The sequence below is a fragment of the Moschus berezovskii genome, chromosome 15, assembly GCF_049115385.1.
Source record: "Moschus berezovskii isolate FMDL1 chromosome 15, NW_MosBer_1.0, whole genome shotgun sequence".
Classification (NCBI taxonomy): domain Eukaryota; kingdom Metazoa; phylum Chordata; class Mammalia; order Artiodactyla; family Moschidae; genus Moschus; species Moschus berezovskii.
In genome coordinates this window covers 32,950,652-32,964,722 of record NC_142474.1, presented here as the reverse complement: position 1 = coordinate 32,964,722, position 14,071 = coordinate 32,950,652, and the positions used below count along the sequence as shown (strand labels likewise).

The 14,071-nt window shown below is 53.0% G+C and overlaps 2 protein-coding genes across 4 annotated transcripts; both read left to right on the top strand.

Annotated features, from left to right (window-relative positions):
- Window positions 1-3,186: 3,186 nt before the first annotated feature.
- Window positions 3,187-6,028, top strand: CENPB (centromere protein B). The gene has a single exon (XM_055432262.2). It carries the CDS (start codon window positions 3,458-3,460, stop codon window positions 5,258-5,260), a length of 1,803 nt encoding a protein of 600 aa, XP_055288237.1. The 5' UTR covers window positions 3,187-3,457; the 3' UTR covers window positions 5,261-6,028.
- Window positions 6,029-6,212: 184 nt separating this feature from the next.
- Window positions 6,213-12,293, top strand: SPEF1 (sperm flagellar and cilia associated 1). Of its 3 annotated transcripts, none has more exons than XM_088843971.1 (9): window positions 6,213-7,845; window positions 8,749-9,017; window positions 10,059-10,170; window positions 10,512-10,668; window positions 10,846-10,885; window positions 11,036-11,096; window positions 11,308-11,431; window positions 11,530-11,633; window positions 12,051-12,293. In XM_088843971.1, the coding sequence occupies exons 2-9, from the start codon at window positions 8,909-8,911 to the stop codon at window positions 12,088-12,090; spliced, it is 747 nt and encodes a 248-aa protein (XP_088700097.1). In that variant the 5' UTR covers window positions 6,213-7,845; window positions 8,749-8,908; the 3' UTR covers window positions 12,091-12,293. The 3 variants fall into 3 exon arrangements, with proteins under 3 accessions (XP_088700097.1, XP_055288253.1, XP_055288262.1); XM_055432278.2 differs by having other exon boundaries at window positions 11,308-11,437; XM_055432287.2 differs by lacking the exon at window positions 12,051-12,293 and having other exon boundaries at window positions 11,530-11,864.
- The last annotated feature ends 1,778 nt before the right edge of the window (window positions 12,294-14,071 follow it).

Here is a 14,071-nt window from a genome sequence, read left to right as displayed (position 1 = left end):
AATTCTCATATCTGAGAGTCCTTGTTTGTTGCTCAGTGGCTCAGTTGTGAGATTTCTTAGCCTAAGTTAAAGGACAGCAGCGGATTGGGAGAAAGTATTTTCAATATACTAAAGACTTTATGTTCAGAGCATATGAAGAGTTCCCAAAAGTCAACAAAATGACAAATACAAGAGAAACAAAGGCAAATGATATGACTAGAAAATTCTCAGGCTTCAGATGGCCAATACGCATGTGAAAAGAGAAATGTACACTAAAACAACAGTGAGTTATACTTTTCTTCTCTTAACTTCCAGAACAGCATATGAGAGTGAATTTCCTCCTACTGCTTTAGCTGTTCCTCCCAAATTTCTTGTTAGCCTTTCTTGAGCTCTTAACCTTGGAGAACCCAGGGCACCGTCTTTGGTCCTCCTTTCTGTTTTGTCTACACCCATTTCCTTGAAGCTCCAGATCCTCAGCCTGTCCCTCTGGGTTACAGCCTTCCTTTCTGCCTACTCCTCATGCTACTTTAAGATTAAAAAAAAAAAAAAGCCCACTACAATTCATTGTCTTAAGAACTTGTCATTTTTATGCATTTGGTGGAAGATAAGGTTTCAGGGATTTGTATGTATGTATTGAACTGTGGTGTTGGAGAAGACTCTTGAAAGTCCCTTGGACTGCAAGCAGATCCCACCAGTCCATTCTAAAGGAGATCAGTCCTGGGTGTTCATTGGAATGACTGATGCTAAAGCTGAAACTCCAATACTTTGGCCACCTCATGTGAAGAGTTGACTCACTGGAAAAGAGTCTGATGCTGGGAGGGATTGGGGGCGGGAGGAGAAGGGGATGACAGAGAATGAGATGGCTGGATGGCATCACCGACTCTATGGACATGAGTTTGAGTGAACTCCGGGAGTTGGTGATGGACAGGGAGGCCTGGCATGCTGTCATTCATGAGGTCGCAAAGAGTCAGACATGACTGAGTGACTGAACTGAACTGATATATTTATGTATGCTTATGTACACACATGACATTATTTCTGTAAGTGCAAACACATACATTTATGGCTAAATGAATGGAACAGCACAGAAAGTGACCCACTGAGATGTTATCAGTATTTATATATGGATTGTAGGATTATCATCAAACAGATTTAAAACTACAGTGTTGCTTATAAAAATAACCTAAATGTGTAACAATAGGCTTCACTGATTAGCATCAACCATAGTTGGGACAATATACAACCATTAAAAAGTTTGCAGTACTTTATCAGTAAGGCAAAATTCTCACCACTTGATGCCAGGTAAAGAAGCATTTAGAAAATTCCACAGTAGCCACATGACTGGAAAAGGTCACTTTTCATTCCAATCCCAAGTAGGGCAATGCCAAAGAATGTTCAAACTGCCCCACAATTGCACTCATTTCACATGATAGCAAGGTAATGTTCAAAATCCTTTAAGCTAGGCTTCAACAGTATGTGAACAGACAACTTCCAGATGTACAAGTTGGATTTAGAAAAGGCAGAGGAACTAGAAATCAAATTGCTACCATCTGTTGGATCATAGAAAAAGCAAGAGAATTACAGAAAAACATCTACTTCTGCTTCATTGACTATGCTAAAGTCTTTGACTGTGTGATCACAACAAACTGGAAAACTCTTAAAGAAAATGGGAATACCAGACCATCATATCTGCTTCCTGAGAAACCTGTATGCAGGTCAAGTAGCAAGTTAGAACTGGACATGGAACAATGGACTGGTTCAAAATTGGGAAAGGAGTACATCAAGGCTGTATATTGTCACCCTGCTTATATAACTTATATGCAGAGTACATCATGGGAAATGCCAGGCTGGATGAAGCACAAGCTGGAATCAAGATTGCTGGGAGAAATATCAATAACCTCAGATGTGCAGATGACACTACCCTTATGGCAGAAAGCGAAGAGGAACTAAAGAGGCTCTTGATGAAGGTATAAAAGGAGAGTGAAAAAGCTGGCTTAACACTCAACATTCAAAAAACAAAAATCATGGCACCCAGTCCCATCACTTCATGGCAAATGGATGGGGTAACAATGGAACAGTGGCAGACTTTATTTTCTTGGGATCCAAAATCACTGCAGATGGTGACTGCAGCTGTGAAATTAAGACACTTGCTCCTTGGAAGGAAAGCTATGATAAACCTTGAGAGCCTATTAAAAAGCAGAGACAAAGATTCTTTATGTGTCTTAAAAAGCAGAGACTTTGCTGACAAAGGTCTGTATAGTCAAAGCTATGGTTTTTTCCAGTGGTCATGCACAGATGTGACAGTTGGACCATAAAGAAGGGTGAGTGCAAAAGAACTGATGCTTTGGTATGGTGGTCTTGGAGAAGACTCTTGAGAGTCCCTTGGACTGCAGGGAGATCAAACCAGTCAATCCTAAAGGAAATCAACCCTGAATATTCATTGGAAGTTAAATGAATGATACCAAATCTGAAGCTCCAATAATTTGGCTACCTGATGCAAAGAGCTGACTCATTGGAGAAGACCCTGATGCTGGGAAAGATTGAAGGCAGGAGCAGGGGAAGACAGAGGAGGAGACGGTTGGATGGCATCACCGACTCGATGGACATAAGTTTGAGCAAACTCGGGGAGACAGTGAAGGACAGGGAAGCCTGGTGTGCTGCAGTCCATGCGGTCGCAAAGGGCTGAACAACAAAAAAGCAACAGGAGATGCCAGTATATGCCTATACCGTCTGATTCGTTTTATGCGTTAAATTTTTAAAAAGAAAACTACATGCGCCTAGAGATAAGACTGGAAGAAAATGTATCCAACCGTGAGCTGTGCATCTCTCCAGGTGTTGGGATGAAAGGTGCTTTTTTAGTTTCCATTATTTTTCAGTTTCCGGAAAAAAAAAGCGGGCTATTTCTACGTTAATAAAATAAAAAAGACAAAACACAGTTGTTATCCTTTGTAAGCAGCAAATCTCTGCCCACCCGGCGCAAAGGCCGGGCACACAACCACAGCCCTCACTGCGGCCAGTGGGTCACCGGACGCCACAGCGCCGGCCTTTCCGGCAGGCCGAAGCGCCCCCGCGCGGTCTGTCCCGGGCGGCGGGGAGAGGGGTGGGCGCGGAGGGCTGGAGGCGGTGCCCGGCGTCCCCGCGCTTCCCGCGAGATCCAGCTCCGCCCGCTCCGCCCCGCTCGCCGCGCTCCCGGCTCCCCGCTCCCCGCGCCGCGACACTTCCTGTCTTCAGCTCCCGCGCCGCCCGCCCGCGCCCGCGCCTGCCGCCTGCCGCCCACCGCCCGGCGCCGCGCCCGCCGGCGCCCCCGAAGGTGCCCCCGGCCCGGCCGGGTCGCCGCCCCGCCCGCCGCCCCGCGAGCCGCTTTGTCTCGGGCGGGGCGCGCGGGAGAGGCCGCCAGGTGCCCCCCGCCGAGGGCCCGGGCCCCCCGCCCCGGGGTGGCGGCGGTGGCGCCGGGCCCCGGGGCGGGGGGCGCGCCGGGATGGGCCCCAAGCGGCGGCAGCTGACGTTCCGGGAGAAGTCGCGGATCATCCAGGAGGTGGAGGAGAACCCGGACCTGCGCAAGGGCGAGATCGCGCGGCGTTTCAACATCCCACCGTCCACGTTGAGCACCATCCTGAAGAACAAGCGCGCCATCCTGGCGTCGGAGCGCAAGTACGGTGTAGCCTCCACCTGTCGCAAGACCAACAAACTGTCCCCTTACGACAAGCTCGAGGGGCTGCTCATCGCCTGGTTCCAGCAAATCCGCGCCGCTGGCCTGCCGGTCAAGGGCATCATCCTCAAGGAGAAGGCGCTGCGTATAGCCGAGGAGCTGGGCATGGACGATTTCACTGCCTCCAACGGCTGGCTGGACCGCTTCCGCCGGCGCCACGGTGTAGTGTCCTGCAGCGGCGTGGCCCGCGCTCGTTCGCGCAGCTCTGCCCCCCGGCCCCCAGCGGCGCCCGCCAGCCCTCCCGCAGTGCCCTCGGAGGGCAGCGGTGGGGGTACCACGGGCTGGCGCGCTCGGGAGGAGCAGCCACCATCGGTGGCCGAGGGCTACGCTTCCCAGGACGTGTTCAGCGCCACTGAGACCAGTCTGTGGTACGACTTCCTGCCCGACCAAGCGGCGGGGTTGTGTGGCAGTGATGGCCGGGCACGCAGGGCCACCCAGCGCCTGAGTGTCCTGCTGTGTGCCAACGCCGATGGTAGTGAGAAGCTGCCCCCACTTGTGGCTGGCAAGTCAGCCAAACCCCGTGCAGGCCAAGCTGGCCTGCCCTGTGACTATACCGCCAACTCTAAGGGTGGTGTCACCACCCAGGCTCTGGCCAAGTACCTGAAGGCCCTGGACACCCGCATGGCTGCAGAATCTCGCCGAGTCCTGCTGCTGGCTGGCCGCCTGGCTGCCCAGTCCCTGGATACCTCGGGCCTGCGGCATGTGCAGCTGGCCTTCTTCCCACCAGGCACCGTGCAGCCGCTGGAGCGTGGAGTGGTCCAACAGGTGAAGGGCCACTACCGCCAGGCTATGCTGCTCAAGGCCATGGCAGCGCTAGAGGGCCAGGATCGCTCGGGCCTGCAACTCGGCCTCATGGAGGCCCTGCACTTCGTTGCTGCGGCTTGGCAGGCTGTGGAACCTTCGGACATAGCTGCCTGCTTTCGTGAGGCTGGCTTTGGGGGTGGCCCTAATGCTACCATCACTACTGCCCTCAAGAGTGAGGGAGAGGAAGAGGAGGAGGAGGAGGAAGAAGAGGAAGAGGAGGGTGAAGGGGAGGAGGAGGAGGAGGAGGAAGATGGTGAGGAGGAGGAGGAGGAAGCAGGGGAAGGAGAGGAGCTCGGGGAGGAAGAGGAGGTAGAAGAGGAGGCTGATGTTGATGACAGTGATGAAGAGGAAGAGGAGGAGGAGGAAGAGAGCTCCTCTGAGGGCTTGGAGGCTGAGGACTGGGCCCAGGGTGTAGTGGAGGCTGGTGGCAGCTTCGGAGGTTACGGTGCCCAGGAGGAGGCCCAGTGCCCTACCCTCCATTTCCTGGAAGGTGAGGAGGACTCTGAGTCAGACAGTGAGGAAGAGGAAGATGATGAGGAGGAGGATGAAGATGATGAAGATGATGAGGAGGATGGTGATGAGGTGCCTGTACCCAGCTTCGGGGAAGCCATGGCTTACTTTGCTATGGTCAAGAGGTACCTCACCTCCTTCCCCATTGATGACCGTGTGCAAAGTCACATCCTCCACTTGGAACATGACCTGGTTCACGTGACCAGAAAGAACCATGCCAGGCAGGCAGGAGTTAGGGGTCTTGGACATCAAAGCTGAGCCACTGAGCTCAGCCATGCCCCCGACCTGGATGTGGCAGCACCAGGGCAGAGGACTCTCTGGGCAGCTGCTGTGGATGGAGCCAGAGTGGGGAACCCCACATCCTTTAGTGATAGTCTCCTGGCCCTGTGACAGGCCCAGTCACCTCTGTAGGGCCTGGGGCTGTCATCAGCCTCACTGCCTGCTTTTTGCCTCTTTTTCAGAATCCTCTTTCCTCCCCAGTTGCCCCTGGGCATGGGGGACTAGGTGGGGAGGATGGGGAGCTGTCCGGTGCTACCACACCGTGCCATCAGTGGACTCGGCCACAGCAGCAGCCAGGGATGGACCCTGGAAACTCCTGGCCAGAGAGTGCCTCTCCCCTCTGCCGTCCACACCAGGTCTTTGGTGGGGGGGACCCCAAAGCCATTCTGGGAAGGGCTCCAGAGAAAAGTCCAGCCTAGGACCCCACAAGGCTGGCAGCCCCACATCCCTGTCCCCAGGCCACCTTGAGAAGCACAGTCTAACCACGGGCTCCTAGGCCTGCCTCAGCCTGCTTCCCCACTTCCCAACCCCTTCCTCTGGCCCAGTCCATGTTACTTTGGCCCTTGGTTTTCTTTCAGATTGGAGGTTCTCAAGAGGCCCTCCAGAGGAGTGATAATGGGCACTTCCCTTGTGGGCAGCTGCAGGCCCCATGCCTCTCCTCCCTCTCTGGCAGGGCCCTATCCTGGGCAGGGGTCCTGGGGCTGGGCCCAGAGTCCAGCCATCCAGCTGCTCCTTTCCCAGTCTGAATTCAATAAATCTGTCTGCCCCCCTTTTGTGGGAGTGGACGTTTTAACAGCCAAGGGTGCATCCTTCATGGTCTGGGCTTGCGTCTGTCTTGGGGACACTTCCTTTCCCGGTTCCTTTTGATCTTTGCTCTGGTGGGACAAATGTTGAGAGAGTGGCTACAGCCCAGGCCCTGACCAGGGTGAGGGGCAACATCTGTATTTAAATGTTGCTTAATCTGCCTGACTCCTTAAGTGCAGGAGACTTCAGAGAGTCGGGTTCACTCCCTGGGTCGAGAAGATCCCCTGGAGGAGGCAATGGCACCCCGCTCCAGTATTCTTGCCAGAAGAATCCCATGGACAGAGGAGTCTGTTGTGCTACAGTCCATAGGGCTGCAAAGAGGCAGACATGACTGAGTAGTCTGAGCACAGGCTTGGGGGCAGGAGGGATCTTCAATGCACCAATGCCTGGGGGTGGGTTTGAGGAAGCTGGGCCTTGCAGTGCTTAGGGGTTAGAAGCTTTGGGTCAGTTGGCTAGGATAGGAGGGAGGGAGCCAGCAGTCCCTGGAGGGCCAAATTAGGCTAGGTGCCTGGGAACTAGGCTTATCAAGGCCCATTAAAGAAGATCCTTGCAGGAGAGGGGCAGGAGGGCAGAAAGAAAAGAGTGTTGGGGGCAGCTCCTGTGGTCCAGGTTGGAGTTGTAGGGGTATCCCTTGTATGGTGCCTTAAGTGGGGAGTCCTCTACGCCTTTCAGTGTTTGGCATCTCCAGTCCTGGTGGCTATCCTTGGAACTAGTGGCAGGATAGAAGTAAAATTGCTGGGGACACTTTGCACCCCAAAGAGGTTGAGGATGTTAACCACTCCCTGTGTGGTACCCTCTAGAGGCCCCCCCCATCCACAGGTGAGACAGTCCGCTCTCCTAATCCTACCTGCCTTTTCTCTTCTCACCCCTCCCAGGCCCTTCCTCATTGAGGCCCACAGGCCCCAGTGGTTCCAGTGAGGGGAGGGCCTGAGCTTGAGCAGGCTGGCAACTCTCGGCCCCAAACCGGTTTTCCCACCTTGCCTGAGCCTGGCACATCACCCCTCTTTCCCTGCCCCCACCTCATTGCAGTTCCTCCTCTCTCCACCCTGGAATGTGGGAGGTGGGGGGCACTTATCCACATCATCTTTTTAAACAGGAAGGTGGAGGAGCTGTTCCACACTTTCTCTTCCACACCTCTGGCACTCAGGGATTCCTTCCAGGCCTTGAAGGCTTCAGAACTAAGAGCAAAAAGCACCTGGGATTCTCAGCCCCACCTTGGCCCACATCTAGTCCCCATCTGAGCTCTGGAGGATGAGACAAAGAAACCCAGTCTACCCACTCCCCTGTTCTGGAGTAAATGGGTGGGAGCAGTAGCCTTCTCTCTAGGTGCCGCTGGCCAAGCCAAGTCCCTTGCTTCAAATACCAACAAGGCAAATGCTTCCATTTGTCTGCTGTCAACAGGAATGCCTCTTGCTGGAACTGAGATCATCTCTTTAATGATAATACCAGTCGACATGAATAGGACTCTTGCTGTGTGCCAGGTTCTGTGCTAAACATGCTCAGAAAAAGATGCTCACAAAACTCCTGTGATGGGACTTGCTTCCCTGGTGGTCCAGTGGCTAAGACTCTGTGCTCTCAGTGCAGGGGGGCCTGGGTGCGATCCCTGGTCAGGGAACTAGATCCTACAGGCTGCAACTAAGTTTCATCCTGCAACTAAAGATCCTGCTTGCTGCAAGAAGATAGAAGATCCCCCGTGCTGCAACTAAGACCCGACGTGTCCAAATAAATAAAATATTCTTTAAAAAAGAAACCTGTATGAGGTAGGTAAAACCATGAGAAAATATGTACAGAAAAGTGCCCAAAGCCAAATCACTAGTCTGTGGCAGAAGCAAGCTCTCTTCCCCAGGCTGATCTAAAAGTGTCCCTTTACTAAGACATTCCTAGCTTCTTTTTCTGAAGGAACTGGTTACTGACTCAGTTTCTAACCTGTAGAAGAATAGCTCTTAGAGATGAACGGTGTAGAAATGTCTACAGGAGCTGAAGCTCCCTTACTTATAACTAACTCCTGTTCCCCCAGTCGCCAAATACAGATCTGTAAATATCCTTCCCATTCTCCCTATTACTCCTTTGGGACAAATAGATGAGAACCATATCCATTTAATGAAGAAGGAAATAGGGTTAAGGACTTAAATGACCTGCAAAGACACTGGTCTTGAGGTCTGGTTCTCTCCCTGGGAAGCTGGGTTACATGTTAAATGCCTCACCAGGACACTACTGGGAGGGGGGGGTCAGGGGGCAAGGGGCAGTGGTGTGGAGATGGCCCTATGAGCACAGAGCTTTGAGGAGGCACCTGGCAAGGACTGTCACACAGCCTTCCACAGTCCAGATGTGAAGCAGTTGGTGACTGACAATGGACCCCCAGATAAAGCTGACAAAACACTAGGCTGCTGCCTTCACTTGGGACTGATTGCTAAAGGACCCTGAAGGGGATCCTTGTTCTGAGCACACTGATGCTGGGGTTCTGGAGGCCTGGTTGTCTTCGGCAGCTCCCAGAGTGGGCCAGTGTCTGGTCAACATTTGGCAGAGATGGTTTCTTGGGAGGCGGGGAAGAGAAACCGCCTTTTCAAAGTGTGGCCTGAAAGGAGGTAGCGGGAGGGGGGAAAACTACAACTCCCAGAAGCCCCTGCTCCCCGGCGAGTCAGTTTCGGTTGCCATGGTTTCAGAAAACAATATGGCCGCTCCCAGCTGGGACGCGAGTCTGGGTTAGAGACGCAGCGGCGGATCTGGGTCGCAGCAGTGGTGAGAGAAGAGGGCCTTGAGGGCTCGTGAGGTTGGCCCTGGACGCTATACAACTGGAACAGCTTGACCTTTCCGAGGGCGCCAATGGCGGGCAGCGTGGATGAGGAAGCACTGCACCAACTGTATCTGTGGGTAGACAACATCCCTCTGTCTCGGCCCAAGCGAAACCTGTCCCGGGACTTCAGTGATGGAGGTGTGTGCTCCAACGCGCGTGTGTCCGCACGCACGCCTGGATGTGTCCTGTATGTGTCTGTGTGTCAAAGCCTTCTGTCCTGTATGGACGTGTGTACAGGGTCTGTGTGAATACATATCTCGGTGCTTGTGTGCTTGTGGCAGAAGGCTTAGGTGTGGGTTAGTGAGAGGGGTGTCCAACTATCTGCTAAGATTTCAACTGCAGAAGTGTGCGTTTGTGGGAATGTCAGCGTGTGTGTGTCCATATTTATGTATACATGTTCTATCCTTTATGTGTGTGGGGTGTATTGTGTGTGTGTATGTGTCTATGACTCCTTCCCTGGACTTTAATGACTAAGATGTGTATTTGTGCATCTGTGTGTGTGTGTGCATGCTTATTCCTGTATTTTAGATGTCTTGTGGGAGTCTGAGCATGTGTTTGTTCATATGCAAGTTGATATGTTCTGTCCTATATGTAAGAATGGGGGTGTTGTGTGCATACGTTTGTAATTGTTTAGGTGTCTGTGTGTTGAAGACTCTCTCCTGGGATTTTAAAGACAGAAGTATGCATTTCTCTGTGTGTATATTGATGCATATGTGACACTTTGTGTTTCCATGTATATGTGTGTTCGTAACTGTCTCTTGGGACTCTGGTGATGGCCCTATGTGTCTGTGTGTGTTTCTACATCTCTGAATCATTGTGTGGGTGTGTGTGTATTTATGTCAATTCCTAGGATGAGGCCCCAGGCTCCTGAAGGTTTCTCTTGGAGACTCATTCTCTAATAGGGGACTAGAGACCTTAGTTTTCAGATGCCCTGAGTCAATGGCAAAGGGATGAAGTGAAGCTCCTCTGGAGAATTTGTCTCTGGCTGATCACTGTTCTTTCTCTCTTACCTCCCCTCCATTTTATCCTTCCCCTTTCCACATCTCTACCTCTTCTCTTGGCCCCACCACTCTGCCACCCCTGATTCTCCCACCCCACCCATTCCTTCTCCCTCTACCTTCTTCCTTACCCATCTTCCTTACCCTTCTTCCATGTCTTCTCCCACCTCCTCTCCCTCAGTCCTGGTAGCAGAGGTCATCAAGTTTTACTTCCCCAAGATGGTGGAGATGCACAATTATGTCCCTGCCAACTCTCTCCAGCAGAAACTGAGCAACTGGGGTCACCTGAACAGGTAACAGAATACCTGGGCACACTAGTGGGATCTCTAGCCCCTAGCCTGGGGTCCGAGGAAGGGTTGCCCAGCCCTTCCACCTCCTATGGTCTCCACAGTCCAGGCTGGTGGTTGGGGTAGGGAGGACAATGCAATCTATCTGGTAACAAAATCAAGGAACTCTTCTTTGGAGGAGGTGACAAGGATCCTCGATACATACATGCTCTGGGCTCAAGTTGGGTGCCTTTCTGTTCCCCCAGGGCTGTGCACAGAAGGGCTACCACTGCTGCATCTCCTTCCTTCCCCCCACCCCTCACTTCATCCACCCAGGAATCAGTTCACCATCCCTGTGTCTACCCCAGGAAGGTGCTGAACAAACTAAACTTCTCTGTACCAGAGGACGTGATGCGCAAGATAGCACAGTGTGCCCCAGGTGTGGTGGAGCTGGTGCTCATTCCACTGAGGCAGCGCCTAGAGGAGCGTCAGAGACGTAGGAAGCAGGGCATCGGCTCCTTACAGGTGCCTCCTCACTCCAGCTTCTTCACTGTTCTAGGGGAGTTTCCCGGGCAGCAGAAAGCTCTGCCTCAGTGACAAGTGTGGGAGAAGGGTGCCTGGCTAAAGGGAGCTCACAGCGGGAGGGATGTCATTGGGAGTGGGCAGCCCAAACTCACTGCAGACTATGGGCGGTTCTTACAGGAGCTGGCTCCCCAGGATGGCACTGACTACATGGATGTGGGTAAGGCAGCCTTTACTTGCCTTTCCTTCCAGAAAGAGCTTTTCTCCTGTCCTTCCTGCGAGGGAAGGGCTGGGACTATGGGGGGGGGGGGGGAAGAAGACAGGAAAATAGGACTCCTTCAGGGTTATTCCTATACTTGCCTTGTCTCAGGTTTGTCCCAGAAGGCCCGAGGGGAAGGTGCCCCAGACCCCCAGGGACAGGGGCAACTCAGGTAAGGAAGCTGGGAGCTCCTGACCTTACCAAGCCTGATATTCTCTCTACCTGGGAGGTGAGGGTGAGGGTTGCATCTGGAAAGGTAGGGAAGTCAGGGATGGAGGGATTTCAGGGACAGTGGGAGGGAGGGAAGGCTTGGTCGAGGGACGCTGAAAGGGTGATGGTGGGGTCTGAGATCCAAGCCTCAGCTAAGCTGCCTCTCACCCCAGGGAGGGCCGACTGCCTGTGCCGCGGCCTCCAGGGTACACCCAGGCGCTGCAGAGCGACCCGAGCTTCGTCCTCCAGATCGCTGAAAAGGAGCAGGAGCTGTTGGCCTCGCAGGAGACCGTGCAGGTGAAGGTGCACTGGGAGGGAGCCGGAGGATTGAGGCCTGGGAAGATGGGCAGGGGGCAGCAGGCCACTGGACTTGACTTCTGTGTGGCTTGGCCTAGGTCCTGCAGATGAAGGTGAGACGCTTGGAGCACTTGCTCCAGCTCAAGAACGTGCGCATAGAAGACCTCTCCCGGAGGCTCCAGCAGGCAGAGCGTAAGCAGCGGTGAGCCTGGGAGACGCCCCCTTATCCGCCAGAGCCCAGACGTCGCAACTGACGCACTCACCTCGAAGGGCTGACGAATGGGCGGGCGGAGCCAGCTGCTCCAGTGAGCCTCCTGGGACACAAGCGCCCCCTTGGGGTGTGAGTGAGCATGTGGGGCAGTGGGACAGGGACCCTCCAAGCAGAGCCCAGGAACTGAGCCACTCCTTCCACTCCATCTGGGTCAGGAGAATGGACCGCTTTCCAGAACCCAGAAGCCACATGCAGAGACCTGGCGTGCATCCCAAATCAGTGCTTGACACCAGGGATTCTGCCTTGGTGCTCCCAGTGCTGGGCCTTAGAGGGTGGTTCCCCAGCTTGGTCCGCACCCCTAGAACCAGGTCCCCACCGAGCCCTGGTGACAGCAGTGTCTCCATCCAGGCTAGTTCTCTGCAAAGGGGAGGCTGTCCGAGACAGCTGAGGGGCTTCCTTGCCCCTCCTGGGCACTCAACTGGGACCCAGCTGAAGGCTGGAGAACACAGCAGCTGAAGAGGAAGGGGTGAGGTGTGAGCTCAGCCATAGACTGTGCTTTCAGTTGCCCTCCCCTTCCACAGCGTATGTTGAGAATGTTTGGGGGATGTGGAGCTGAATTGTTCCCATTAAAGTTATGGTGTCCTTCCTGTGCTTGCTTTCTCTTCTCTGAGGGAAGTGAATTCCTGTCCCCCTTGTGTTATCCCCACCCCTTAAGTGAAAGAGCCCTGTGGGCCCAGGCTGGGTCTCAACTCTTGGGGAGCTGGACCCTGCAGGGGCCACTTCTTGGTAGGAGGTTGGTTTTGTGCACTAGGACAGCCTGACTTCTAACTCTTAGAAGTCTAACTCTTAACTAAATCAGGCCTTAGACTGACCCCCAAACTTACTCTCAGTGTCTTCCAACATTGCCCAAACCCAACCACAAATCCAGGCTTCAGATTCTTCCCAAATGTAGCCACAGAGTCACCCTCAACCTTGCTTATAGACTCACCCCTAAAGGTGTATGACTCCCGACCCTGCCCACAGAGTGACTCCAAGTTCTGTGGACCAAGACCAAGCTTGACTCCCAACCCTGACCAAGATACCATGGCCTTGGGGTGCCCTTAACTCTGATCATTACACTCCCAGTAACATTGAACATTTGAATATCCTGCTGCTGCTGCTGCTGCTGCTGCTGCTGCTAAGTCACTTCAGTCGTGTCCGACTCTGTGTGACCCCATAGACGGAAGCCCACCAGGCTCCCCCGTCCCTGGGATTCTCCAGGCAAGAACACTGGAGTGGGTTGCCATTTCCTTCTCCAGTGTGTGAAAGTGAAAAGTGAAAGTGAAGTCGCTCAGTCGTGTCCGACCCTTAGCGACCCCACGGACTGCAGCCTACCAGGCTCCTCCATCCATGGGATTTTCTAGGCAAGAGTACTGGAGTGGCTTGCCATTGCCTTCTCCGTTGAATATCCTGAGACCCCCACAATTCTATTTCTAGGCATATATTCATCATCACTTCAGTTCAGTTGCTCATTCATGTCCAGCTCTTTGCGACCCCATGGACTGCAGCACGCCAGGCCTCCCTGTCCATCCATAACTCCTGGAACTTGCTCAAACTCATGTCCATTGAGTCGGTGATGCCATCCAACCATTTCATCCTCTGTCATCCCCTTTTCCTCCTGCCTTCAATCTTTCCCAGCATCGGGGTCTTTTCCAGTTAGTCAGTTCTTCACACCAGGCAGCCAAAGTATTGGAGCTTCAGCTTCAGCATCAGTCCTCCCAATGAATATTCAGGGTTGATTTCCTTTAGGATTGACTGGTTTGATCTCCTTGCAGTCCAAGGGACTCTCAAGAGTCTTCAACATACTCAGCATAGCCAGGGAAAACTGAAGTTCCTGTGTTTTGTGACACATGTACTGCGATGTTCACAGCAACACTCCTTGTAATAGCAGAACTGAAAAGAACTCCTATTAATTCTCTATTACAAACTTAGTGACTTGAACAGCACATATTTATTACCTCATATTTTCTGTGGGTGAAGAGTCCAGGCATGGCTTAGTTGGATACTCTGGTTCAGGGTTTCTCACAAGGCTGCAGTCACAGTGTTGGCCAGAGCTATGGTCTCGTCTGAAAACTGGGGAGAGATTGACTTCTGAGTTCACTTGGTTGTCGACAGTTAAGTTCTTTGTGGGCTGACGGACTGAGGGTTTGTTTTTTGCTGGCTATTGACTGGTGGCTGCCCTCATTTCCTTGCCACGTGACCATCTCCAGTATGATAGCTTACTTCATCAAAGCCAGCAAGGGAGTGAATGGAGTCTGTTAGCAAGATGGAAGTTATAATCTTATCTAATGTGATCGCAGAAGTGACATCCATCACATTTGTGGTATCCCATTTATTAAAAGTCATTAGACAGGGACTTCCCTGGTGGTCCAGTGGTTAAGAATCCACCT